At 38.2% G+C, this 27,866-nt stretch overlaps 1 protein-coding gene across 1 annotated transcript; it reads left to right on the forward strand.

The window, feature by feature from the left end:
- LOC149841418 (putative RNA-binding protein C660.15) lies at positions 1–27,662 on the forward strand. Its single transcript, XM_090003821.1, has 14 exons — positions 1–64; positions 303–513; positions 610–699; positions 4,248–4,313; positions 5,463–5,528; positions 5,664–5,749; positions 5,889–5,934; positions 10,998–11,052; positions 14,077–14,153; positions 14,354–14,489; positions 14,599–14,732; positions 15,945–16,049; positions 26,947–27,087; positions 27,329–27,662. The coding sequence occupies exons 2-14, from the start codon at positions 496–498 to the stop codon at positions 27,413–27,415; spliced, it is 1,107 nt and encodes a 368-aa protein (XP_089859947.1). The 5' UTR covers positions 1–64; positions 303–495; the 3' UTR covers positions 27,416–27,662.
- The last annotated feature ends 204 nt before the right edge of the window (positions 27,663–27,866 follow it).

Genomic DNA, 27,866 nt, shown 5'->3' on the forward strand with positions numbered 1-27,866 from the left:
GGGTATAAGAGGCGACCCTAGAACGCATACACAGAGAGAGAGAGAGAGGGCATCGGGGAAGAAGGTTAGTGTTCTTAGAGCAACCATGCATTTTTTGTACACACCATTTTCTTTCTTTAAAATTGATTTCTCCCCTAACCCATCTAAAAGGAAAAAGGGAAAAAAACGGGAAAAGATTGATCCAGGAAGTTTTTGTTATCTATGAGTTGTTGGTGTTTTTCCGTTTCTGATTTTCTTGCATGTTTGTGTGTGGGTGAGTGCGATTCATTGAGTGTGAGAAGAGGGTTTTTGGTCATTTGCAGGGTGAGAAGGTTGAGAGCGTGAGAGGTGAGGAAGGATGATCTGATTCTAGGAATTCTTGTGTGTTTGTTAACACCACCCTAGGGAAAGTGAGTTTTGTTTCTCCCCCAACTCTTTCATTCTTTTCTCTATTTCCCCCATTTCGATCGATCTGTCGTCGTTGGTCGTCGTCTCTGCGGAAGGAGTCTCAGCCTCATGGACAAAAAGCTGGTGGTTAGTATCCATTGCTTTCTCTTTTATTCTTGTAGCTAATTCTGAGCTTATTTTGCTGATGGGTTTTGTTTTCTCCCGTTTTGGCTTCAAATTCAGGTGCTTGGTATTCCTTGGGATGTCGACACCAATGGGTTGAGGCAGTATATGAGCAAGTTTGGGGAGCTTGAGGATGCTATTGTGATGAAGGTAAGCTTAGTCGAGCCTTTGGTTTTCATTTAGTGTGGGAAAAAGTGGTGTTATTCTGGTATCTTGATTTCTATGTGGGAAAATTGATGTTATTCTGGTATCTTGGTTTCTATGTGGGAAAAAACGGTGTTATTCTGTTATCTTGGTTTCTATGTGGGAAAAAACGGTGTTATTCTGTTATCTTGGTTTCTATGTGGGAAAAAACGGTGTTATTCTGGTATCTTGGTTTCTATTGAGAGAGAATGGTTTTAGTTGTTTGTCTGAATTTCGAGTAAGTTCGTGACTTATTCCACCTGAGGCGGATGCACGGTAGTCTTGGTCGTGCATCAAAATTCCAGGGTGGGTGAATCCTCATAGATATCAGGTGCCCGCGTGTCCCATCAACATAGAGAGGGGTGCCTGAGCTTTGGCCCAGCTGATCTATAATGGAACAATTTGGCAGTTGCGTTTTGACATTTTGTTCAATTGAATAATCTTTTATACGGTTGGAAGAAAAGATATTGAATATGGAAGATTCATTTTGTTGTGCCTCTTTTTGCTGGATGTTCTTTTCTTTATTTTGGTGTTTGAGGATGGTACTTTTGTCTACTTGGTCGGGATGGTTCTATCTACTTCTCAGAATGTGGTTGGGATTGGAACACTAAGCGTCGTAATTGTTATAGGAATTCCGAATTCCAACACTAGCATGGTCTAGGAGCAATAGTTATGGTAAAAAAAAACCCTTAGCTATTTCTTGCTGATTGGGTCTCTCGTATTCTATGTAAACTATGAATAATGTGACAAGTGTTTGTTAAAATATTTGTACTTTTCTTTATATTTTTAAGATTGCTTTATGTTTATTATTCTTTCTGTTTGTCATAAATTTCTATATTGTGAGAAGAATCCTGTTCTTTGTAGTTTATCCAAGATTATGGTTGTGATTTCTTCATTAGATTCGAGGATTTGTATGTGTGCTTGTGCTTTACATCTGTCTTTGATACCCACCTTTATGAGATGTTAGAATTTTGCAACTTTTTGGGGTGAACACTGTGAGAACGTTTTCAACACGTTAATATTTTTCCATGTGAAATTTTGGCTTTTGAAACCATTTGTTAGCTGGAGTCAACAGTTTCATAGTACTTGCTGCACTCATTTGTTGGTTTATTGGTTACTGGAACTGCTACTTGAACTCAGAGGCACATATGAAGTGCAAAACCTGGTGTTCCCAAAGCTTGGGAAGTGCACATGGGAGGTGTCCTTATGAAGGGCATGAAAAGGGAAGTTACAAAGGCAATGTGAAGTCTGCTTACAAAGCACATGCAAGGCATGCTTCTCTTAACATGGGATGCACATCCTCTCAGAATTGGGGAATATTTCCTTTTGGAAAGTTGGATTGGATATTTATATTTGATTTCTGTCAAATAATAACATGGTCTACTAAAACATGGATGAGGGCATTTTAGTAAGCCAAGTTATTAAAAAGGGACTTTACAGGTATAGTAGGGAAAGTTAAGAAAGTCATTATATAGCTATTTGTTACTATTTCTTTGAATATTTTCTTAATATTTCTTAAAGATGGATGAAGGGCATCATTGGGCAAAATATTTACACGGTTATATATATTTTTTAATGGCATGACATGTATACTATTATACATGTCCAGTGTTGTGAAAAGCGTTGAGGCGTAGCGAGGCGCTCCACCAAAATCTGAGGCGAGGCGTAAGCCTCGAGGCATAAAGCGTAAGCCTCAATTTTTTTTTGAAAACTTAAAAAAAAGTATACAAATGATCTAAAATTATAAATAAATAATGCTTTATTGATGAAGCAGCAACCAACAAGAAATAAAATCTTGTTGAATCTATAAACTGTCACATAGGTACAACTATGGGTATGGATGCAGGTGTGGGCACATAGGGTACAACATCAGAATTTACAAAAGTATGGGGAATAGGGGTACGACACAACTATGTGTGTGTATGTGTGCATATGTGTATTTTTTTGTTTGAGAAAAAATAGGTATACATGCATGTGTGTTTGTGCGTATCAAGCACCATACAATAATGAATAAAAACAACCCTTTATGCACCTTAAAATGGACCAAAATAGGTAATGGATTAAGTTTGATTGGTCAAATCCACAACTGGTCTGACCCATGCCCATTGAAGTACCAGTACCTGATGAGTTGTGGAGCATGATTCAGAGTTTTTGCCCTTGCAGTAAGGGGGTCTGAGGTCTCCCCCCTGGCGCGGGTCCCGCTTTTTCTGGGCTTAAGTTTGAGACCCGGTTTCTTATGGATTAGACCCGACTTGTTTAGGTTTAGGGTTGTCGCCCTTGCCTTGTATAAATTTACCTTTCTTCTCCTTCTTTTTAGGCTGAGAGAGGCGAGAAGTGGGAGAGACATAGACGAGCAAGTGCGTGAGAGACGAGCGAGTGAGTGAGAGACGAACGACTAAGTGAGAGACGAGCAATTGAGTGAGTGAGAGATAAGTAGAGATGTGGGAGACAAGCGAGAAGTTGGAGAGAGTGAGTGAAAGACCAAGACAAGCGAGAGGTGGGAGAGAGTGAGTGAGAGACGAGGCTGACAGAATGAGGGCCCCCAACCCTAATTAGGGTCAGGGACTAAAAGTTTGAGGTGTGTACGCCTCACCTCGAGGCACGCCTCGCCTTGAGGTGAGGCGCGCTTTTTGCGCCTTGAGGTGCGTTTTTAATAACACTGGTTTACATCCATTAATAAGCTTCATAATTTACCATATGTGATATTTTTACCCTCAGACGCTATGAAGCCTTCATCACTTTCAGTATCTTCGTATGAATATGTGCATCTCTAATTGTTTTATAGATGAGATTCTGATTGTTACAGAAGCACATGTCCACTTGGGTATATGACTTGACAAAAAATCCAATAAGGAAAGGCATGTTTTTGGTTCTGGCGTGATACTGTCACCTTAGGTTGTGTTGTTATCGGCCCTTTCCTTCAGTGTTGGACTTGTGTGTCATGTGTGAACTAAATCTCACAGCTGATTTGGTGGAGTTTTCACTATCTTAACCAATGAATCTTGTGTTTCGGTTCCAGATATCCTTTTTTTTTATATATCAGACCCTCAAGATGTTTAAATGAAGTTAAATTCCAAATCCTGTTGTGTCATTATGATTAACTTAATCATGGCTATCCATTTGTTCATTGTCCTCTCCTTTGTAGTCTTTCTCCTGATTGATCGATTAAGGAATTTGAGCAGGTCATGTTGAACATCTGAAAACTTGACTTGCAGTATTATGGCTATGCTAGCTAGGTGGGGTATTTATGTTATCTGAAGCTCTTACTAGATACTTAGCCTGATGTGTAACACTTTCAATTTCTGTTTTATGAATTCTTTTTTTTCCTGTTTACATCTATCATGCTCTGGTATACTGTTGATAATTTGTTCTCTTGTTTTGAAATAATTCTATATAGGTATCTTGTTATAATTTAGTTACTTGTTGTGGTTATTGAACTGCAACTAAGTTGCCAGCTAGTTTAAGAACTTGATATTTTGATTTCTCTCTTAGCAAATATCTGGCTTAAATTTCAGGAAAGATCAACTGGCCGGTCTCGTGGTTTTGGTTATGTAACATTTGCATCAGAAGAAGATGCCAAGGTGATGTCTGCTCTAGAGCTTGTGGTTTTTCTCACTTCTTAAACATTGGATTTGTTCTCTCGTTGTTTTTGACATTGCACAATGACATGGTAATAGAATGCAATAATTTGAATTTGGTGCATTTGACTGTTTGAGACTTTGAGTTGCCATATGCTAGTTGTTGATTGGTAAGAAAAGTCTCCTGAATATTATTTGTCTATGAGAAGTGTTGGACCTACTAAAGATTTGTGTAGCATTAACCATGTTATATTTTTATTCTCAAGGGCTTATTAGGATACATATATTTGCACCCACACACACACACTAATGTGTGCATATGCACACAAAAAGGGAATTTTCTTTCTTTGCTTTTTAATGCCTGGTGATTTCTAACAAGACTGTGATAAAAAACAAAAAATATCATGATGTCATCATGATTATTCAATTTTGATTTTTTTTTAAAGTATTACAACTGAATCATTAAATCTTGCAAAAAATATCAGCAACATTTGTGACCAAGGATCGCAAGAACTCAAGGGGAGTTTGTTGTCTTTGACGGCCCTTCCATGGCATCAAGTTGTCTCTTGGGAAGGTCCTTTCACAGATTCGGTATCTATGGGGGCATTTTCCCCAAACCAAGTCCAGTCAGTGATGGGGTCATGGGATTGATGGACTTTGTGGTTTTGTGGATAGAGGTTTATTGTTGACGTTGAAAGGCAGGAAATTAAAATAGCTCCTTTTTTGGTAAAACCTTCTTTGATTTTCAAGTCTTGGGAAAATTTGATTGAAAAAAGTGATAATATACAAAAATATCATGATATGATTATGGCTTTCTTTTTTAGAATATCATGAATTTCTTGGATAATCTTTCCAAAAATGTGTGACCAACAATTAACAAAAAGTGCCAAGGGTTCTTTGTCTGCTGTGGAAGGCTTTCCACCCCAGAATTCACCATCTATAGGTACTTCATTCATACCAGTACAAAGTCCAATTGGGACCGGAACAAAGTCCAGTCATGGGGTGGACAGGGTGGAGTTTGTCAGCATGTGTTAAAGAGGATTTTGTTGATCTTGAAAGGGGCAGGATAAAAATTTTCCTTGTGTATGCACTATTTGATGTTTATGCTTTCTTATTCATTGACCCATTTATTTTTTGGTTTTGGATATACAGAATGCTCTTGAAAGTCAACATATTCTTGGGACCAGAGTGTTGGAGGTCAAAGTTGCAACTCCAAAGGTAGTTTTGAATTAATGGTTCCATTCCAAATTTAGTGTTGGTTCAAGATTTTCGTTTAAATCTTCTCTTACCAAGTGGTCCCTTTGTCTTGCTTTTAATCCCGTGATTGCAATGTTGCAATCAAAATTTATATAGGAAGAAATGAGGGCATCTTCAAAGAGAATTTCTCGGATATTTGTTGCCAGAATTCCACCTTCTGTTACAGAAGAGATGTTTCGGAGGTAATATTATATGCCTGTTTCACTTTGGTATTATAATTTAAGTTAAGAAGTTTATCTGAAGTTTTATGTAATAACTCAGTAAAAAAGATGCCATGTTGTTAAGACAAATACCAACTCATCACCTCAATATCTGGTGCAGTTACTTCGAGAAATATGGTGAGATTACAGATTTGTACATGCCTAAGGTAAGCTGCTTCACAGTTTGCTGGTTTACTACTCTGAATGTAAGGATTTATATATATATTCATTGGCTTTTAATCTATCCAATTAGGGCTGGACAACAGGCCAGGCCTTGGATGGATGCCTGGTGCACAGCCTTCCATTACTCCCATGAACCTAATTGGGCTAGGCTGGCTCGTGACATGTTTCTATTATATGTGTGTGTGTGTGTGTGTGTGTGTGATCAGGGCGGGCTGCAGATGACCTTAACATACACAAAACCAAAGGGCAATATGGTCAAAGTGACATCCTTTTAATGAAAGGCTTCTAGTATGACATGAGGGTTAGAGAGGGCGCCCCTTTATGACCATCTGGCGGGCCTTCCCTCACCCCTCCCATCATTATGGGACCAAACTAAAAGTTCATTCAGTCTCTCTTATATGATGCCCATTATTATGCGAAGGCACAAGTTCATGTTGGTGTAGTTAATTTGTCCCGTATTGATGGGAGAGGGGGCCCACCTTACAAGGAATTGAAAGAGCTTCACTCCACGGCTCAACCTGTACGGGAAACAGAGAAAAGAAAAAGGGGGAGTCACAATAGCTGGGGCGACTGAACAACACACACCACCGAGCCCTAATATATTTATATCAAAACGATTTTACAATAGAGACTAAAATATGTAAACACAAGTACCATATTACAAGAATGCCATTAATGAATCGTCAACTTCATAATAACGAAGGATAGATGTGCGTATGGATCTAGATCTAATCCAGATCCATACGCATGCTCTATTTTAACAGCCTCCCTCAAGTTGTACATGGTTTTCGAGCATGTACAACTTGCTCTTTAATAACCAAAATTGATGTGAAGTTAACCCTTTGGTAAACAAGTCTGCCACTTGATCTTCTGTTTGAACATGACGTAGTTCTATCTCTTTCATCTCGACTTTCTGCCGTATAAAATGTTGATCAATCTCAATATGCTTTGTTCTGCTATGTTGAACATGATTACACGCAATGTTTATTGCGCTTTGATTGTCGCATAGAAGAAATGATCGAATAATTGTCTCCCCAAGATCACTCAATAAGTGTCTAATCCATGTAACTTCTGCCGTGCTTGCAGCCATAGACCTGTATTCAACCTCTGTACTCGATCACGCCATTGCCTTTTGTTTTCTACTGCTCCAAGACACTAAATTGTGTCCAATATATACACAATATCTAGAGACAGATCGTCTCTCATCTGAGTCCCTTGCCCAGTCTGCGTCAGTATAGGTTACGAGTTCATGTCCTTTATGTAGGTTATCATTCTTGCGATAAACAAGCCCGTGTCCTATAGTTCCTTTTAAATAGCGTAGAATGCGCTTCACTGCTTCCATATGACCTTCCGTTGGAGCATGCATAAACTGGGACACCTGATTGACAACATAAACTATATCAGGTCTGGTAAAGGTCAAATATTGCAACATGTCCACGAGGCTTCTATACGTTGTAAGATTGACACAAAGATGGCCATCTTCAGAGCTCAACCTTTGATGTAATACACTCGGAGTGTTGACTGGTTTGCAATTCGTCATCCCGGCTCTTTCGAGAAGATCAAGAGTGTATTTCTGTTGCATGAGTGTCAATGTGTCTTTTTGTCTGTCAACTTCCACACCAAGGAAGTACCTCAACTCCCTTAAATCTTTCATCTTGAAAGTTTTCATTAAAAATCACTTCACGTCTTACACATGATTATCTGAACTCCCTGTGATCACAATGTCATCAACATATATAAGAAGAAGAGTAACGATGTCTGTCTTTTGGTAAATAAAAAGTGAGTGATCCAGAGAGCATCTTCTAAAACCATAGCCTTGAATTTGCATAAAGAAACTTTCAAACCAAGAACGAGATGCCTGTTTCAACCCATACAGAGATTTCCTTAGTTTGCACACCCAGACAGTAGAATTCTTCTCGGCATATCCAGGAGGTTGCTCCATATATACTTCATCCTTTAAAGTTCCATGCAAAAATGCATTTTTAACATCCATCTGGCTAAGCCTCCATCCTCGGTCGACTGCTAGAAATATGATGGCATGAATTGTACCCATTTTGACTACCGGACTAAAAGTTTTATCGTAATCTTCACCATATTGTTGTGTGAATCCCCGAGCAACAAGTCGTGCCTTATATCCGTCAATACTTCCTTCGGGCTTATACTTTATTTTGTAGACCCATTTTGAGCCAACTACATTCTTTTCTTTTGGCCGAGGTACTATCTTCCAAGTCTGACACTCATGAAGTGCTTCCATTTCTTCATTCATAGCCTCAATCCAATGACGGGATTGAAGAGCTTGATTAAAACAAGTGGGTTCATCCTGTTTTGTGAGCTGCAACATAAATAATTGAAAATCAAGAGAAAAGGTCTCATAACTCACCCATCGCTGAATAGGATGCCTAATGCGTGACGGCCTTTGAACCGAATCATTAGCGATGCTTTCCACATTCCTCGTCTCTGTATTTTTGTCCCTTCTAGTGTATACCTGTTCAGAGAAGCGTTCAACTGGGGGTGGCTCAACTGAAGATGGTTCAATATGCATCTGAGAGTCATCCAACTCTCTACTCAAGTCGAAGGAAGGACAATTCGCCTGACATGTTTCTCCCGTATTAGCAAAAAGGTTTGCGCTCATCCATGGATCATATACTTCTACTTCTCGAGATGACAATTCTTCGGTGTCATTGATTTGTTTCCTTCCTCAACATCGACTGTTTCCTTCCTCAACACCAACGTTGATATCAACGTCTCCTTCAACATCCTTCACTATCTGCGACTTCTCCTTCTTCTTCAATATCGACTGCCTCCTTCAACATCAAGAACACCAGCTGTGAAGACTCCTTCAACATTTAAGTCTGTCTGCGACTTCTCCTTCTTCAACATTGACTGTTTCTTTTCGCCTTCAGTATCAATATCATCGTCTGTGTCAACGACTTCTCGATCGGCTGTATCTCCCTCTTCAATAGCACCTTTCTTTTGTCAACAACTGCATCTTCTTGCAGTATTTATCAACGTTAACTACACTTTCTATGGTTTTCCTTCTAAACTTGATACTTTCCCAAGTCTATGTGTTGTGAGTACTCCTTGACTCCTTGTACTGCTGGACAATTCGTATCACTTTGTTCTAAATATCACTGTCATAGTCTAGCATCCATCATCGTATCAGTTTTTCTCAATTTTGTATTGTTTTGCTTCATCCTTTTCAATCAACAGTGAATTAGTGTTTTTTGTGCAACATCTATAGGCAGACTGTAACAGACTACGTTCTTGTTAAAAAAAAAAGGTTTTCATTGATATGGATTCATACTCGTCATCGAGTCCCTCTACAAGTTTCTTAAATCAGCTCGTTACAGAAAAACTTACTCATTTTAATTTCTTAACATGGAAGAGACAAATACTTCTGTTTATACGGAGTCTGGATCTCGATGAACATCTGAATGGTTTTGTTTCTGTACCACCATGGTTTATTTTGCAGGAAATCGAGGATGAGAAGGGTGATGCAATTACCAAATCTATTAAGAATCCAGAGTATACAGTTTGGAGAAAGTATGATCAATCTTTGGTTGCTTATATTAGGTCAACACTCTCTCAAGAAGTGTTGGCTACTCTTTCAGATGATTGCACTGCGGCAGACTTATGGAGTAAGCTATCTCAGACATACTCTCAGATATCAAAAGCCTGAGTTATGTACTTAAAGAATGAGTTTCAAAGTTTGAAGAAAGGCTCCATGACTGTTATGGAATACATAGGCCTCTTGAAGAGTATTATTGACTAGTTGGCTGTTATTGGAAGTGCTATTTCAGATAAAGATAAAGTACAACAACTCCTTAATGGGTTGGGCTCTGACTTTGACATGTTTACCACCGCTTTGACATGTCTCCCCCACTTGCCCAATTTTGACGACCTTCAAGCGAAACTTCTTCAACATGAGATGATTATGAAACAAAGGGCAGAAGGAAATGAATCAGCTCTGATACCATATGAGGAATCGAAAGAGCTTCACTCCACGGCTCAACCTGTACAGGAAACAGAGAAAAAAAAAGGGGGAGGCACAATAGCTTGGTCGGCTGAACAACGCACACCACCGAGCCCTAATATATTTATATCAAAACGATTTTACAATAGAGACTAAAATATGTAAACACAAGTACCATATTACAAGAATGCCATTAATGAATCGTCAACTTCATAATAATGAAGGATAGATGTGCGTATGGATCTAGATCCAATCCAGATCCATACGCATGCTCTATTTTAACACACTTGATGGCTATAAATGGTTTCACTCTCCACCACTGTATATGGGTCAGGTACTCGACTACATACTGGGACATGTTGCCTGACCGATTGTCTCACCCCTATTTTCAATTCTTTTCCTGATTTCTTCCGAGTTTCCTTGCTTATTGCTTTATAAGTGACCATAGCTAGCAGAAATTTTTAATGCACCCTTTTTTCTTTATGGGCACTACACATATGGCTGTTTCATTGATTTTAACTAATCTTCTTGATCCAATTTGTGTTTCAAATAATATATGTGAAAATCATTCTATTTAGATGGTTTTTTTTGTTATTTTGGTGATAAAAATTTGCTATTCATGTGCATATTGAGATCTTGTACAGCATGGAGGTCAAGGCATATTTATCTTAAAATTCCTCTATTAAACTAGATGTGATAAAATTTGTCATGGAGGTCAAGGCATACTTACCTTAAAATTCCTCTATTAAACTAGATGTGTTAAAATTTGTCACTCTATTAAGACTGCATGGTAAATTCTACTTTAATTGGTGGCTTTTGACTTTGTAGGTAGTCGAACTATAATTGTTTTCACTAGCTTTTTATCTGCTATTAAACGAGTGAAGAATGTTGTAGGTTTGCATCATGAGATATTGGTTTATGCCAGTTCATCATTCGTACTAAATTTTATACTAATTCACCCTCCTCTCTAGTTATCTGCAACCGTCCTTTGTGGCAACAGCTCAGCTACTCATGGACATTCTCTACAGTACCAGGTTGAATATTATTTCTGATGTTATCGGTTGACTTTTGTAGGACCAAGGCTCAAAAGGACATCGTGGGATTGGGTTTATCACTTTCCAAAGTGCAGGTTGGTTTTCTGGAATTTGACCCAGAAACTTTTTGGTGCTATATTGAAGATGCTTATATAAAGCTTTTAGCAGAGATAATTCATCTAGTCTGTCCATGAGCCTTGGTGGCTTTCTTCTTTTGACAATATTTTCTTGGCTAGTATACTATTATCGAGCAGCTGATGATATTGACAATGTTGATAAGGATGCTTTTACATGTTCCTCTTTTCAGTATCTGTGAATGGATACCTTGAATTGTGTTGGCAATACTTTGACCTATTCACTTCTCTCTCTCTCCCCCCCCTTCTCTTGCCAAAAAAAGGTTAAATGCTTTAGATAGTTGCCCTTTACCACCTAATGTGCAAAACTTGGGGTTCTGATATGGCTTATTGCTCTATCCTTATGCGTAGGCAAGCAACGGAAGCTACCCAAAGTGAATTGAGAAATTTCTCCAGATCTTTGGAAGTAGGTCAAGGGAACCTTGCAAGTGTCTTGGTCCCTGTTCCCATGCATTTGTGCTTATCTAAATATCTTGTAGAAGTTGATGTCTTCATGCTGTATGGAGTTAGCATGTATTTGTCATTTTAGCATTCATGTACTTTATGCAGATGATATACCTTCAGCATAAAGCAAGCTTGGTAGATTGGATTCAGGATTAAATTCCGAAATACTGCTCAACTCTGTAATGCTATGTGGATTTTGGATGAATCACCATTGACATGTTTGTCAATGACATGGTTGTGACTGAGGAGATCCGAAGGTCTTGGTTATTGTATCAATACCAAGTCAGTTGACTTTTGTTGCACCAATTTGGGGTACTTGCTCTATGCATTCTGAGTTAAGCTGGGGGCTGTTGCTATACTAATGGGGAAATCTAGTTTACCATGAAAGGGCTAAGAGTGTGTCCTCTTGCATTGAAATCCACTGGCAAATTACCGAAAGAGTCGTGTGTTGCAGTCACTACTAGATTGTGCAGTTGTTTATGCATGCATGTATTCACAAACTTGCCACTTAACACTTCAGGTTATTGCATGCAGGCATGTTGATATATAAGCTAACATAAGGACCTAATGTCGGTTGAGGTTAATGATAGAATGAATTTATGACAATCTTTTTCTTGACCTACTTGTCTTTAGCTTCTGCGCTTGACAATGACAACTGTTTCAAACAAAATAAAAGCAATCAATTACTTGGTGCATCAATGTGCACAGGTTCTCTAGAGTTCCATCTTCTATTTTGGTGTATAAATATTCAGAAATATTGTTTATTTGATGATCCGTCAGTTGTCAAGTCCACCTTATGTTTTGTTAGTCCTGCTTCTCCTGCATGTCTTGGAGTGGCCAACATTCTTTTCCTTGCATTTCCGTTGTTCCTACTGCTTAGTGCATATATACTGCATCATTTCATTTTTATTGCCCTCATAGATGCTCTTTCTAAATCATAAATTGTTCCATCCTATTTCTATTTGCTACAGCTTGTGAAATATGAGCTGGAAACATTGTAAAATGTTATGCTCTCAGTTTCTCTCCCCACATTAGTCACATTCAGAAGCAACCAATATTCCAAGATAAACTTCATGATCAAGTGGCCTTCTTCATGAAAGTTTCTTCTTGTGATAATCATGAGGCTTTTGAATAGATCATCCCAGCTTATAATTGGGATATAAAATTTATCTAGTGATAGCCTATGGTACCTGGACACGTCATTTTGCCCTCCGTACCCGTGTCGACATGTGTGTCTTTGTGTCAACACATGTTGACACTGGGACACGCCATTTTAGCCTCCATACATACAAGTTTGTATTCAATTTATAATTTATAATTATATATTTCGGTTTATAATATATATTTTAGATATAGCATATATATTTAGATTATATTCAATTTATTTTGTATTTATGTGATATATATATATATATATATATATATATATATATATATATATATATATATATATATAGCCGTGTCTCCGACATCCCGTACCCACTTTTTTTGGAATTACCATGTTGTACCCTCCGTACCCGCATCGGTACCCAGGTGACATAGGTGATAGCAGCTTGCTTATAAAATGGGAGGGATTTGGGATTTGATGTAGTTGCCATTTCCATTAGCACAATAATTTGTTCCATTTCTTAAAGAATGTTGAACGAATAGTGCATCAACATTGAAGATTATGGGGAGGCAGTGCTGGGGTAGTCTATCACCTGGAATTTTCTCAAGATTGTTGTAGTCCTCTATGTCTTGGGTTTGCAGGAAAAAATTTCTCAAGAATGTAGCTTGAAAACATTTGTCCACAGAAAAGTTATTAATGTGTTTGATAATGTCAAATTTTCCCATGAAGCTGTGTGGTTTGAATATGTGCCCTTAATGCTTAAATCATAGAGTGGCAGGGACAAAGACACCTTACGCAAGGACGATAAAAATTAGAGGACTATCTTAATCCTTAAGTTTCTGAATAATCCCACAGCCTACGTTCCATGATACAAGTTTATCAAGTTTTAGTTACGAGGTTTGATGTACAAATCTGACCAAGTTGTTCCAAGGACTGCTGCTGATGTACCCGATGCCTTTATCGCCTCTTTGATTTGTTTGGAAGCATAAATTGTGTGCTAGGCAAAATGCCTCCTGGCACTTTTTCATGGAAGCGTCACCCAAAGCAATGTAACATGTTGGATGGCATTATCTGGATATCTAAATTCTAAACAATCTTTATCCACTTGAAGTATGCATATTACGGATGTTGTAGTGAGATTAAATAGAAGCATAATATGCAGCTAATATAAGTCTGTGTGCTTGTTAGGTTGAGGGGGATTAATGTAAACCACATGATTGAGATCTGCTAAGTAACATCCAAGGGATTTCTTTCTAGGCTTTGCTTATTCATTGGCATCTCTTTATGAGTTTAGCAGAAAGTCAGGGATCTCCTGTCATATTTGTGTTTACTTTGTATTGATGCCATCTCCGTGTTCCGTATATTGAGCAGCGAGTTCAGTTGACCTGTCGCGTAGCTTCTTGAGGACTAAAATTTTGTTCTGGGTGTTACAGATTCAGTGGATACTCTGATGGCTGAAACTCATGAATTGGAAGGTTCAACAATTGTTGTCGATCGGGCCACACCAAAGGCAACTCACTTTCCCTCTATGCTTCCTGAACGATGTTTCCCTGCAAGCATGTCTTTTTCTGGAGTTGCATTTATTTGTTGCATATCACATAGTGGCTTCGTTACTATGATAGCGATGAGACAACTAAGATTTTTCATCCAACTGAATGAAAGTTCATTTGCATCCTAGCCATAGAATGTGATGGTAATTGTGCATTTCAGGAAGAGGACTTCAGGTATCCAAGCAGAGTGATGCAAGGTGGATATGGTGCATATAATGCTTATATTACTGCAGCTACTCGGTATGCAGCACTAGGAGCTCCGACACTATATGATAATCCAGGTTCATCCTTTGGAAGTAAGTGATTCACAAACTTCAAAAATGTGTGCATCGTTGGGTGATCAGATGCATTTTTTTATTTATAATTTTATATGCATAATAATCTTGTCAAATTTGCGTCATGCAGGAGGATACTCTGGATCAAGTCGTGGGATGGGGAAAAAAATATTTGTGGGAAGACTTCCACAGGAAGCAAGTTCTGAAGATCTACGAGAATATTTTGGCAAGTTTGGCCGGATTTTAGATGTCTATGTCCCAAAGGTGAGTTTATTAGTTGCTTTGTAAATAAATGAATTTTGTGTTGATGATGCTAAAGGATGCACATTCAACAAAAAAGGAAGGCGTTATAATTTCAGGTTCTGGCTAAAGCTGTATCACAGATGATTGGCCTTCTGATTTTCGATCTTTGTGGATCTAAAGAAAATTCCAGCTTTGTCAATTTGAGAGCTTATGCAATTTCCATTGCATAGTTGTGAAGTGATCAAATTCTTATATTGTAAAAGTTTATGATGAATTGAACTTTTCTGCTTGTATAGAGGTCATTTTTCATTCTCGCAGGTCACCTGTTACGCTCATGCTATTGTGTGCAAATTCGTAACATGTTAGAAAAGCATGGTGGCCAAGTTTAAAATAATTGGCAAAATCACATGCACAGGCTGATAATGGAAGGAAGCTGTTGAACTTAGGGTCTGCTTTCAATTTTCGGTTGCAGTACTTTTACAATTGTTGGTGGAATATCATAATGATTTGGCCCTTGTTTATCAAGTTTTGTGCATTGACCTTTACATATGTGTGTTTAGCTTGGGCACTATTCTTATCACGAATTGCATTTTACATGCTTGTTTGCTAAGTTTGTACTTCAATGGATATTTTTAATCTTTTGATGCACCTTTTGTGACATCTTCTACTTGTAACAAACTGATTCACAAATAGTTCCCTCTCATCTAAATTGTCTTTATGTTTATGGTGAGCCTTTTCTCTCCGTTTCTTCCTCTATGTAAAGGCGCCATGATATCAATGGCTGGGGTTTTTAAGCCTGCAACAACTTGGACTAACCTCACGTTAAATCCTCTTTCAGTACATGTTCTGTTAGTTGATCACTTTATTTCTCATGTCAATGTGCTTAATAAAGGTTATTGCATCGTATGCTTGTTCTTTGTGGTTCTAGTTTTATTAATTGTTTTGTGATAGGATCTTCTTTATAACATTTTATTCCAGTTGTCTGTTTATCTTGATGGTTGCATGCATTATCTTTTAATTCATGGAACAGAAGGCATTGTCTACTGTGGTTAATGGGTTTGGTTGCTTCCAAGTTTTTTCATTCCCTTTTTTAGTTTTACATATTTCAATATCAAGAGGTGATATTTACATTTTTTTTTATTCTCCTTTGATGGGAAGTCTTAATTAGGGCCATTCCTCATTACTCTCATTTGAGACGTCATAATAAGACATGCTTTTCTTCATATGGAGCAGGATCCTAAGAGAACTGGACACAGGGGTTTCGGTTTTGTTACTTTTGCAGATGATGGTGTAGCCGATCGTGTAGCCAGAAGATCTCATGAGATTCATGGGCAACAAGTACGTGAGAATCTTCAAGTCACATTTACATTTTGTTGTGAACTGGATGGATTACATCAAGTATCCTTTTTTTGTGGTGAACTAGAATTTTATATGCTGCTTCATAAAATTTCCGCTACTGCATTATATATTACAGAAAAGAACATTTTTAGGTTAATTTGTGAGGATCATTATTTAGGTATCAGAAGATATCCAGAGAAGGGTTCTTTAACATTGCATTGTAATAATCCATTTCCAAATTATAAGAAATTAGCTTTGAGAAAAATGATTAGTTTTACCCCTACTAGGGATTTAGTTTAATTTATGATAAATAAGCTAACGACTTCTCTTCTAGAAAGCTAATTTATGCAAAACGTTGTGTGTGGGAAATAAGCTAATTTTTTGAAGTCTTTGGCAAGCTGATTGTCATTATTAAAGTTGAGAGATAATGAGGGCATTCCATTTGTTAGTGGTATCGACATGGAGGAGATACACTGCTTACCTGCAGTAAGAGCTTCACTCTTGAATGGGAAGATGTTACAGTTGTTAATAGGCTAAAAATATATACATCAAAAGCCCACAGGGAAGTGACAAAATTTGTGCCTCATGATTCATAAGCAAATTCTGAGAACAGAATATGGCTGCACCTGTTGTTGTACAAAGTGTATCGGAACCCATATAGGTGTTAAAATATATGTACCCATATATATAGATATATATAATATCCCATCATACCCGACCAAGGGTATTTCTGTAATTCTGCCCAATAGGGGCATTTTAGTCTTTTCACTGTTTTTCTTCTTTTTCTTTTCCCTTTATTCTTTTTATTTTTTTTCTTTTTATTGTACATGCATTAAATGCATGTTGCATTGGGGGTCCCAACCAAAAGTCGTTGAGACCCTCAACGGTCACAAATGTGATCATTGGGGGCCCAACAACTCCTTGTTGGGCCCCCCAATGCTCACTCCTCCCTTTTTCTCCTGCTCTCTCTCTCTCTCACTCTATTGCCTATAAATAAAGGGGTAGATCCCTTTGCATTGTAAGGCTTCTTGAAGCCCATTTCTTGCTTTTATAACATTTTTATGTTCCATTGTGGACTTGATCTTTGCATTCTATGTGTGAATGTCCATTATAGGACATTGTGTTTATTTTCGCGTATTTCATTACATGGTATCAAAGCAAGGTTTATGCTCTTGATTCTTGCTATAGCTAGTTGATTAGTTATAGTTTGCATATTGTATTTCTCTTTCTTGATTTGTCATCCTTTCTTGAGTTATAATGGAAGGAGAACAAAAGATCGATCTCTCCTTCAAACTTAATGGTACCAACTACATGATGTGGGCCGTCGCCATGGAGAACAACCTCAAGAGTAAAAAGCTTTAGGGATATGTGATGTGCACTATTCCGGAACCACAACTCCAACTCACAAAGATTGACGGTGATCAAGAAAAAATACTTGAAGGAAATGCTCGCATGAAGGCCATTGAAGATCACCAATCTAAAGTTGAAGATTGGGAAAGCAAACATGCAAAGATTCTTGCATGGGTCATGAACAATGTGAAACTCAAAATTTGCGCCAACATTGCAAAATTTCGAATGGCAAACGAAGCATGGTTTTTTATGAAAGGTATGTATACTCAAAAGGAGGAGGGTTGCAGTAGGCCAGTGACAACCAGCATAAAAACTTAGTCACACCCTATGAATATGAACCAATACGAGAATTTCGTTGGGGCGTTCCCTACTGTGCGACGCGCTGTACTCTATAGGCCCGGAGGCAGTGATAAATGGGCAAGGGTTGCTAGGTAGTCTCCCAGAAGCGATGCGTCACACCGGCGCTCGGGTGTGGTGTCAAATAGGCAAGGGTTCCCTCACTTTATTGGACGGGTGGGGGTAAAGAAGATAGTTCAAGACCATAAAATTAGGTTAGCCACTTGGAACATAGGGTCTTTATCTGCTAAGTTGGTAGAGTTAGTAGATGTTATGTGTAAGAGAAAGATGAATATTTTATGTCTACAAGAGACCAAATGGGTAGGTGAGAAAGCAAAAGTGATAGAACCTTAGGGATATAAGATTTGGTATACAGGAATAAATGGGAATAGGAATTGAGTAGGGATTGTTATTAGTCGTGAGTTTATAAATAATGTAGTTGAGGTCCGTAGGAAGAGTGATAGGATTTTACTTATTAAATTAGTATTAGTTACGGATATTATTAATATTATTAGTGTTTATGCACCTCAAGTAGGTTTAGATGATTCCATTAAGCGTCATTTTTGGAAAGATTTAGATGGAGTAGTACAAGAGATATCTTATGGAGAAAAGCTTTTCATCGGCGGTGACCAGGCATTAGTAGGGATGAATTTGAGAGTATCCATAGAGGCTATGGTACAGGAGAAAGAAACGAAAGTGGAGAAAGGATTTTAGATTTAGGTTTGTCCCAGGGTTATCGGAAGCGCCTAGCTAAAAAGGGAAGCGCGCTTCCCCGAAGCGCGAAACCTCGCGCTTCCGAAGCGTGGGGGGGAAGCGCGTTTCCCTTTAATGGGGGACGCACTTCCCTTTAATGGAAAGCGCGCTTCCCCCACGCTTCCCCTTTTTTTTCAATTTTTTTGTATTTTTTATTTTTATTTTTTCGCTTCCTCCTCGCTTCCGAGACGCTTCCTAGGTCGCTTCCGAGACACTTCCCGAATCGCTCCTAAGTGGTCCCACGCTTCCCCGCTTCCTAAAATTTTGAAAGTGCCTTGCTTCCCGCTCCTGCTTCCCGTATCGCTTCCCGCTCCCGCTTCCTCAATTGGCAACCATGGTTTGTCCTATGTTATGATCTTAGCAAACACTTGGTTTAGGAAGAGGGAGTCTCACCTAGTAACATTTAAAAGTGGGGTTAATACGAGTCAGATAGATTTTTTCCTACTTAGAAAGAGAGATAGGGGTTGTTGCATCGATTGTAAGGTTATACCGGGAGAAAGTGTAGCTACACAACATAGAGTCTTAATTTTAGATCTTAGAATTAGAAAATGCCGCAAAAGGGATAGACATAGAATAGATCTTAGAATTAAGTGGTGGGCACTGAAAGGAGTTAAACAAGAAATGTTTGTAGAGCAGGTAGTTAAGGAAGCTGATTGGTGTCTCGAGGAGGATTCAGAATCAATGTGGAATAAGATAGCGGGTGGCATGAGAAAGGTGGCTAAGGAGGTATTGGGTGAGTCTAAAGGCGGTGCACTGCTAGGTAAGGATACATCATGGTGGAACGAAGATGTCAAATTAGCTATTAAGATTAAAAGAGAGTGTTATAGAAATCTAAGTAAAAGTCGTGATGATGAGAATTTGGAGAAGTATATGATAGCAAAGAAGGAAGCTAAAAAAGTAGTTTGAAACACGAGGGATAAGGTATATAAGGAGGTTTATGACAAGTTGGATACCAAAGAGGGCGAGAAGGATATTTATAGGCTTGCAAAGATGAGAGATAGGAAATCGAGGGATCTGGGTATGGTTAGATGTATCAAAGATGAAACACAAAGGGTTTTAGTCAAAGATGAGATTAAGGAGAGATGGAAAGATTATTTTGATAAGCTATTTAATGGAAGTCATGCTCAGGATCTTGGAGACTTCTCCATTCCTTTTCATGGGATGAATCGCGACTTCATGCCCAAGATTCAAAAGAAAGAAATTGCAGAGGCTTTGAAGAAAATGAAATCAAGAAGGGCAGTTGGCCCAGATGGTTTACCTATCGAGGCTTGGAAATGCTTGAGTGAGAAATGTTTAGAATGGTTGACAAATCTTTTTAACAAGATTTGGCGGACAAATAAGACTCCTAATGAGTGGAGGAAGAGTACTTTGGTGCCTCTATATAAGAATAAGGGTGATATACAAGATTGCACAAACTATCGTGGTATAAAACTCATGAGTCATACTATGAAACATTGGGAGAGGGTGATTGAGTCTAGGTTGAGGAAGGTTGTCATGATAGCGGAGAATCAATTTGGTTTTATGCCTGGAAGATCAACTATGGAAGGTATACATCTTCTTAGACAACTTATTGAGAGATATAGAGAGAGGAACAAAGATTTGCATATGGTTTTTATTGATTTGGAGAAAGCATACGATAGAGTACCTAGGGATGTTCTCTGGTGGACAATGATGAGGAAAGGTGTTTCTCTCAAGTATATTAGTATAATTAAAGATATGTATGAAGGAGTAGTAACCAATGTTCGCACTTCTGGAAGGATGACAACCAATTTTTCTATAACGGTTGGGTTACATCAAGGATCTGCATTAAGCCCTTTCCTATTTGCTATAGTGATGGATGAGCTTACGAGATCAATTCAAGAAAATGTGCCGCGATGTATGTTGTTTGCTGATGATATTGTTTTGATTGATGAGTCTAGAGCTGGGGTTAATGCTAAGTTAGAATTATGGAGACAAACATTGGAAGCAAGAGGTTTTAAGTTGAGTAAGAATAAGATAAAATATATGGAATGTCGGTTTAGTAAGCAACGAAGTAGTGATGGGAGTGTAGTGAAGCTTGGTGAGCAAGAAATACCGATGGATGACTGTTTCAAATATTTGGGATCTATCATTCAAAAGTATGGAGAAATTGATGGAGATATAAATCATAGGATAAAGGTTGGGTGGATGAAATGGAAAAGTGCAACTAGAGTGTTGTGCGATCGTAGAATGCCATTGCGGTTGAAGGGAAAGTTTTATAGGACGACAATTAAGCCCGCTTTACTATATGGTACGGAATGTTGGGCTGCCAAGAGACATCATATTCAAAAAATGAGTGTAGCTGAGATGCGTATGCTTAGATGGATGTGTGGAAATACAATAAAAGATAAGATTCGAAATGAGGAGATACGTAAGAAGGTAGGTGTTGCATCTATTGAAAATAAGATGAGAGAGAATCGTTTACGGTGGTTTGGACATATTCAGCGAAGGTTTTATGATGCTCCAGTTAGAAGGATGGAGAAATGGGAAAATATATTAGTTAAAAGAGGTCGGGTATGCCTAAGAAGACTTGAATGGAGATGATAGGAAAGGATATGAATGTTTTGAACCTTATCGAGGACATGACATTGGATAGAAATGATTGGAGGAGAAGGATTCATGTGGAAGACCCAGAATGATTTTCTTTTTTGGTTCATATCGCCGACCCCAATTGTTTTGGGATGAAGGCGTAGTTGTTGTTGTTGTTGTATGTATACTCAAAAGGACCTTGCTAGACAATGCTTCCTCCAAGAGAAAATTTGTACCATTAAGCAAAGAGAAATGGGTGTAAGACATTATTTTAGCACCCTTGGACCCTTATGGGATGAGCTATCTCTACTAGAACCAAAATGAGTTTCTAGTGAAGATGTTGAACTAGGGAGAGAACAAATGGAAAAAAAATACCTTTTCCAATTTTTACATGGGCTTAGGCCCAAATATGAACAAGTTAGATCTTCTCTACTTCATAAATCTAAGCCTCTTCCATTAGATGAGGTCATAGCCGAGATATGTCAAGAAGAAACTCGTCTTGGCATGATTAAAGATGGAGATGAAGTTTTGGTCGTGTCTAAACCCGACAATCATGTGAAAGCTTACAAGCCTCTACACTTTAGAAGGCAAATTAACTATAATGGCAACTATAGAAAAGTTATTTGCCATCATTGCCAAGAACTGGGTCACATGAGACCTAATTGCCCTAAGCTAAATAAAGCTCCCAAATGTAAGGTTGCTTCCGTTGAAGAAACTACTCAAAAAAAGGAGGTGCCCATCAAAGGGAAGGATTCCTTCTCTCTTGCTCAACTATCGGAGGCACTTCAAATTTTACTCAAATCTCCATCAACTTTGGGTGTCACCATCGCTTCATCTTCTCCTCCTGTTATGTTCTCTTGGATTCTTGATTCTGGAGCATCCTTTTATATGACACCTCTTGAGAATGGGCTATCTGACTTATGTAATAACTCAAAAACCTCTTACGTTTCAACCACTGATGGTACATTTTTATAAGTCAAAAGTTTTGGAACGTTAAGTTTTTCCAAAGATTTTCTTTGTGCCAAATGTGAGGGTGATACCTTAACTTAATTTAAACCTTCTCTCTATATCTCAATTATGTGATCATGGATGTGAAATCTCCTTCTCAACTAAGGGTTGCTCTATACAGGATCTCTGGTCCGGGAAGCAGATTGGGCAAGGCTATAGGAGGGGAGATCTCTATTACATGAGCAACTTGAAAATTCCACCCAACTCTCTTTGTAACCATGTCCAAGATAAAAATATTAAAACTTGGCACCAAAGACTTGGACATCCAAGTTTCTCAAAAATGTGCTCCTTTTTCTTTGGAAAGAAATTTTGTAATGAGAAACATTTTGTTTGCAAGAGTTGCATTTTTTGGAAAATGAAATCTACTCCTTTTCCAAATAGAACCTTTGTGTCTAAGAGGCCATTTGAGTTAGTTCATTCGGACGTATGGGGCCCTTCTCCGGTCATATCGAAAGGAGGATACTCCTATTATGTTACATTCATTGATGACTACACTAGATATGTGTGGATTTATTTTCTCAACCTAAAATCCGATGTCTTTGCCTTTTTAAGAAATTTCATATGATAGTCAAAAATCAATTTTTAAGTAATATCTCTACTCTTAGATCCGATTCGGGTGGAGAGTACCTATCAAATGAATTTCAAAATTATTTAGAATTAAATGGAATTTGTCATAAAAAATCTTATTCTAGAACTCCTCAACAAAATGGTCTAGGCGAAAGAAAGCATACACATTTTGGAGACCACTAGTACACTTCTTATTTTCAAAGAAATTTTAAAAAGCTATTAGGCCGAAGCCGTTTTATCATCAACTTGATAAATAGAATGATATCTTCATCCTTACAAAATACATCTCCATATGAAAAACTATTTGAAAGAACACCCGATTTTAATAGATTAAGAATTTTTGCGTGCAAATGCTTTGTTCTTTCACACAAAAGAGATAAATTATCTCCAAAAGTTATTGAATGTGTTTTCTTAGGATATGAAGAAAATAAAAAAGGTTTTAGATGCTTCGACCTCAAAAGCAACAAACTATATGTTTCGAAAGATGTAACCTTCCTAGAAAATGAAAATGGTTTTGAGAAAACAAAAGATATTGATGAAAGCGAATATGCTTTCTTGTTTGATCTCCTTCCTCAAGAAGATGTGACTCCTCAAGAAAAGGTAATTTCTAATGATTTATTGAATGACCAAGAGAATATTCATCTTAACAATGTTGAAAATGAAAGTGATGTCATTGAAAGTAGACCAATTCAAACCTATGTTAGGCGTGGTCAACAAGCTCCCATAAGTGCCTTTGAAAAATACTCTCAAGGTTCCAACATATAAGAAACCTCTTTAAGAAGATCCGGCTGAATCTCTAATCCTCTTAATGGGTTTGTTTCTTATGAGTCTCTAACACCAAAATATAGGGTGTGTCTAATTGCGTTACACTCTTTTCATGAACCATCTCATTATAATGAAGCCAAAAATATTCTCCAGTGGGCTGAAGCCATGAACTTAGAACTTAGTGCCCTTGAAAAGGCAAAAACTTGATAAATAACCTCATTACCTACTTTAAAGAAATCTATTGGATGTAGATGGGTATTCAAAATCAAAACTAAAAGTGATGGGTCATTAAAACGCTATAAAGCCCGGTTGGTAGCCAAAGGATACACTCAAGAATACGACATTGACTATAAAGAAACTTTCGCTCCCGTAGCTAGAATGACTAGTGTTAGTACTCTTATTGCGGTTGCTTCAGTTTAAAAATGGCCTATTTATCAATTAGATGTTAAAAATGCATTCCTAAATGGTGAATTACATAAAGAGGTCTACATGGATCCTCCACCAGGAGTATGTATTGGTAAAGATAAAATTTTCAAACTTAACAAAACATTATATGGATTGAAACAAGCTCCAAAGGCTTGGCATGATAAATTTAGCAATGTAATGACAAGTTTAAACTTTCGTTCATGTTATACTGACAATGCTTTGTTTATGAAAAGTGCAGGGTCCTCAGTAGTTATTCTACTGCTTTATGTTGATGATATGATCATCATTGGAAGTGATGAACAAGGAATTAATGATATTAAGAAAGTTTTAAAAGAAAAATTTGACATGTATGATCTTGCTTTCTTAAGATATTTTTTAGGTATTGAAGTAACATACTCTCCACGAGGGTACATTCTCTCTCAGATGAAACTTGTTGCTGACATTTGTTCAAAGTCTGGCATTTCATATGACAAGAAAATAGAAACCCCTGAAGTTATCAATACAAAGTTGAGGTTGGAAGATGAAACTCTTCTCGAAGATCCCACTCCCTACCGCCAACTCGTTGGGTCGCTGACATACTTATCCATCACTCAGACAGACATAGTACATTCAGTTCACTCAGTCAGTCAGTTTCAACATGCAATTATAATCGTGCACATGAGTGCAGTCTTAAGAATCATTCGATACATTAAAAATACTATAACTAAGGGAGTTTTTCTTTTCTCTTCTTCATCACTTGATTTAATTGCTTATACTGATGCTGATTGGGGAGGAAATCTCAATGATAGAGTCTCAACTACTGGTTTCTGTGTATTATTTGGTGACTATGATTTCCTGAAGATGCAAGAAGTTGCACAAAGTATCGTTGTTCTCAACGAAAGTGAAATATCGTGCAATGGCCATTACAACCATGGAGCTTGTGTGGCTTAGAAGCAGAGTTACCAGTCGAGGAAGCGGGAGCGGGAGCGGGAGCGGGAAGCGAGGCACTTTCAAAATTTTAGGAAGCGGAGAAGCGTGGGACCACTTAGAAGAAAATTCCGAACCGTCTCGGAAACGACCTAGGAAGCGAACCGGAAGCGACCCGGAAGCGACCTAGGAAGCGAGGGGGAAGCGAAAAAATGAAAAAAATGGGGAAGCGCGGGGGAAGCGCTTCCCATAAAAGGGGGACGCTTCCCCTCACGCTTCGGAAGCGCGACGTTTCGCGCTTCCGAAGCGCGACGTTTCGCACTTTCGAAGCGCGCTTCCCCTTTTGCCTAGGCGCTTCCGGTAACTCTGCTTAGAAGTCTTCTCATTGATATGGGCATAACCATCTCTACACTTTTGAAGATGTGTTGTGACAATAAAAGTGTCATTTACATCGAAGCAACCACACCTTCCATGAGCGTACTAAACATATTGAGATGGACTGCCACTATGTTCGTAATGAATATCTAAGAGGGACTATAACTTTGTCATATGTTACATTTGAGTACCAGTTGACGGACTTCTTCACCAAGGCTCTTGCTGCTCCTCGTTTTATGTTCCCTCTCAACAAGCTTTCGGCCATGTCCCCGTAAAGCTTGAGGGAGGGTGTTAAAATATATGTACTCACATATATATATATATATATATATATATATATATATATATATCCCATCATACCCGACCAAGGGTATTTCTGTAATTCTGCCCAATATGGGCATTTTAGTCTTTTCATTGTTTTTCTTCTTTTTCTTTTCCCTTTATTCTTTTTATTTTTCTTTTTTTCTTTTTATTGTACATGCATTAAATGCATGTTGCATTGGGAGTCCCAACCAAAAGTCGTTGGACCCTCAAAGGCTATGTCACACGGACTCGACTAGGGAGGTGCCGCACCCGAGTCGACAAGCTCCGACACGGGTGCGGCTTCGGACTGGGCCTGGACTCGGTCAACGCCTAGTCGGACTCGGTCAACAAGTTGAAGCCGAGTCCGTCCACATTTTGGACTCGGTCAACTTTGATCGAGTCCAAAAATGTCCATTTGTCTCTAAAAACAAAATTTTTTATATTTTTTATTTAAAAAAATAAATAAAAAGAGTCAGTGTTGTGCACAGTGCTGTGTTGTGCACAGTGTTGTGCTGTGCACAGTGCTGCAGACACAGACTGTGTGTCTGTGCACTTTTTAAAAAAATAATATATATATATATATAGCTGAGTCCCCGTGTCCAAAAATTTTAAAATTACGCCGCACCCGCACCCATGTGACATAGCTCAACGGTCACAAATGTGACCATTGGGGGCCCAACAACTCCTTGTTGCCCCCCCCCAATGCTCACTCCTTCTCCCTTTTTCTCCCACTCTCTCTCTCACTCTCTTGCCTATGAATAAAGGGGTGGACCCCTTTGCATTGTAAGGCTTCTTGAAGCCCATTTCTTGCTTTTATAACATTTTTATGTTTACAAGCCATTGTTGGCTTTTGTGTATGTCCATTGTGGACTTGATCTTTGCATTCTATGTGTGACTGTCCATTATAGGACATTGTGTTTATTTCCGCATATTTCATTACAATAGCAAGGACTAAAGATATCATAAGATACAGAAAAAGCCCTATGTAAAAATTAGAAAGAGTCAAAATAATGCACCAAACATCTCAAAAAGCTAGAAAAAATATAGAATGCAATAGAAAAAATCAAATTTTAGCATTATAATCAATTAAACATAACTAAAGTATAATATTTACTATTAAGAACCACATTAAATTAAAAACAAAGAGAAGACATTCAAAACTACCTAAATTTGTCTATTATGTCACAACGATAATAAAATGGGTGTCATACGTTAAAAACTTACAGTATGATACATCACCATATTGTATGATACGGGATAATTGGAACCTGGCGATACTTGAAGCAGTATTGTATTGGGTTGATAGCCAATACAGAAATATGATATGATACAGAACTCTGGCTACACCTTTTGGCCCACTTTTCTGCAACTAGTTTAAATAAATAATGGTCTTGTAGTGGCATATGTATGGATTTCTTTGATTGTGATGATGATTATGTCTTCTGGAACCTGTGGTAAAGTCCAACGTTCTACGTTCTCTCATTGTATTAACAATTGAGTAGGCTTATGGTAAGGATCATTTATATGAACTTAATCAGTCATGGCATAACCTTCCATGCAGGTTGCTATCGACTTGGCTACACCACTAGATGATGGAGGTGCAAGTGGTAGTTACATGGCTGAGGCAATGGAACAAATGAGAGGATATGGTGGTCCAATGCGAGGTTATAGCCGGCTCTACGGGAACATGGATTTTGAAGATGTGAGTATATGATTTGTATTTGCATGTTCTGTTAGTTGTATATACTCCACATTTTGCATACAACCCCTTTGTAATATGAAACAGTATTTGCTGTAATAACTTGCAATAGGCAGTATGCTTGTAACATGTCTGCCTCTTTTGAAAAACATATAGGAACAATTGCTTTATTTTTTATGGTAGATAATTGTAGGGCTTGGTCCTTGCCCCAACAACGATTGATTGGTTCAATGTTTTCTCCTAGTGGGGGAGCTATGTTACTGGTGGAGGTGGTGGAGGCAGTGGAGGTGTCAGATCTTCTAGGATGGATTGGAGGTACAGGCCATACTAGTTGATCAAGATGGAAGCCTAGTTTCTTTGTTCATGGGCTTTGTGCAGGCTTAATCCTTCAACTTAATGCCATGGTACTACCAGCTATCTCTTGCAAGTCAATTTAGCCATGAATCTCCAAAGTTGATTTATTTCACAGAAGTGGAAACTTGTATGGAATTCAGTTTGTCTTGCAAATTTAATTTACTTCCAACTCACTTTTCCTTGGCAGTTGTGGGCCGCAAGACCTATAAACATATTTTAAGACATAGAGTCTCTCTCTCTCTCTCTCTCTCTCTCTCTCTCTCTGTGTGTGTGTGTGTGTGTGTGTGATTCATGACAACTTTCAAGGAATGAACGCCCACATGATTCTTGGCCTTCATGCCGCTCTAACAGAACATGAGAAAATATAGTAGCACTATATGGTAATAATGCCCACAATGACTCCACTCATCTGGTAAGAGCCACTTGTG

The sequence above is a fragment of the Nuphar pumila genome, chromosome 4 (assembly GCF_984573655.1).
Source record: "Nuphar pumila chromosome 4, dmNupPumi1.hap1.1, whole genome shotgun sequence".
Taxonomy (NCBI): Eukaryota; Viridiplantae; Streptophyta; class Magnoliopsida; order Nymphaeales; family Nymphaeaceae; genus Nuphar; species Nuphar pumila.

Excerpts from the sequence above, each read along its gene's own strand:
- LOC149841418 (XM_090003821.1), top strand. Across the intron at positions 5,750-5,888 it reads ACAGAAGAGATGTTTCGGAG|TTACTTCGAGAAATATGGTG; the intron begins GTAATATTATAT and ends TATCTGGTGCAG. Across the intron at positions 5,935-10,997 it reads CAGATTTGTACATGCCTAAG|GACCAAGGCTCAAAAGGACA; the intron begins GTAAGCTGCTTC and ends TGACTTTTGTAG.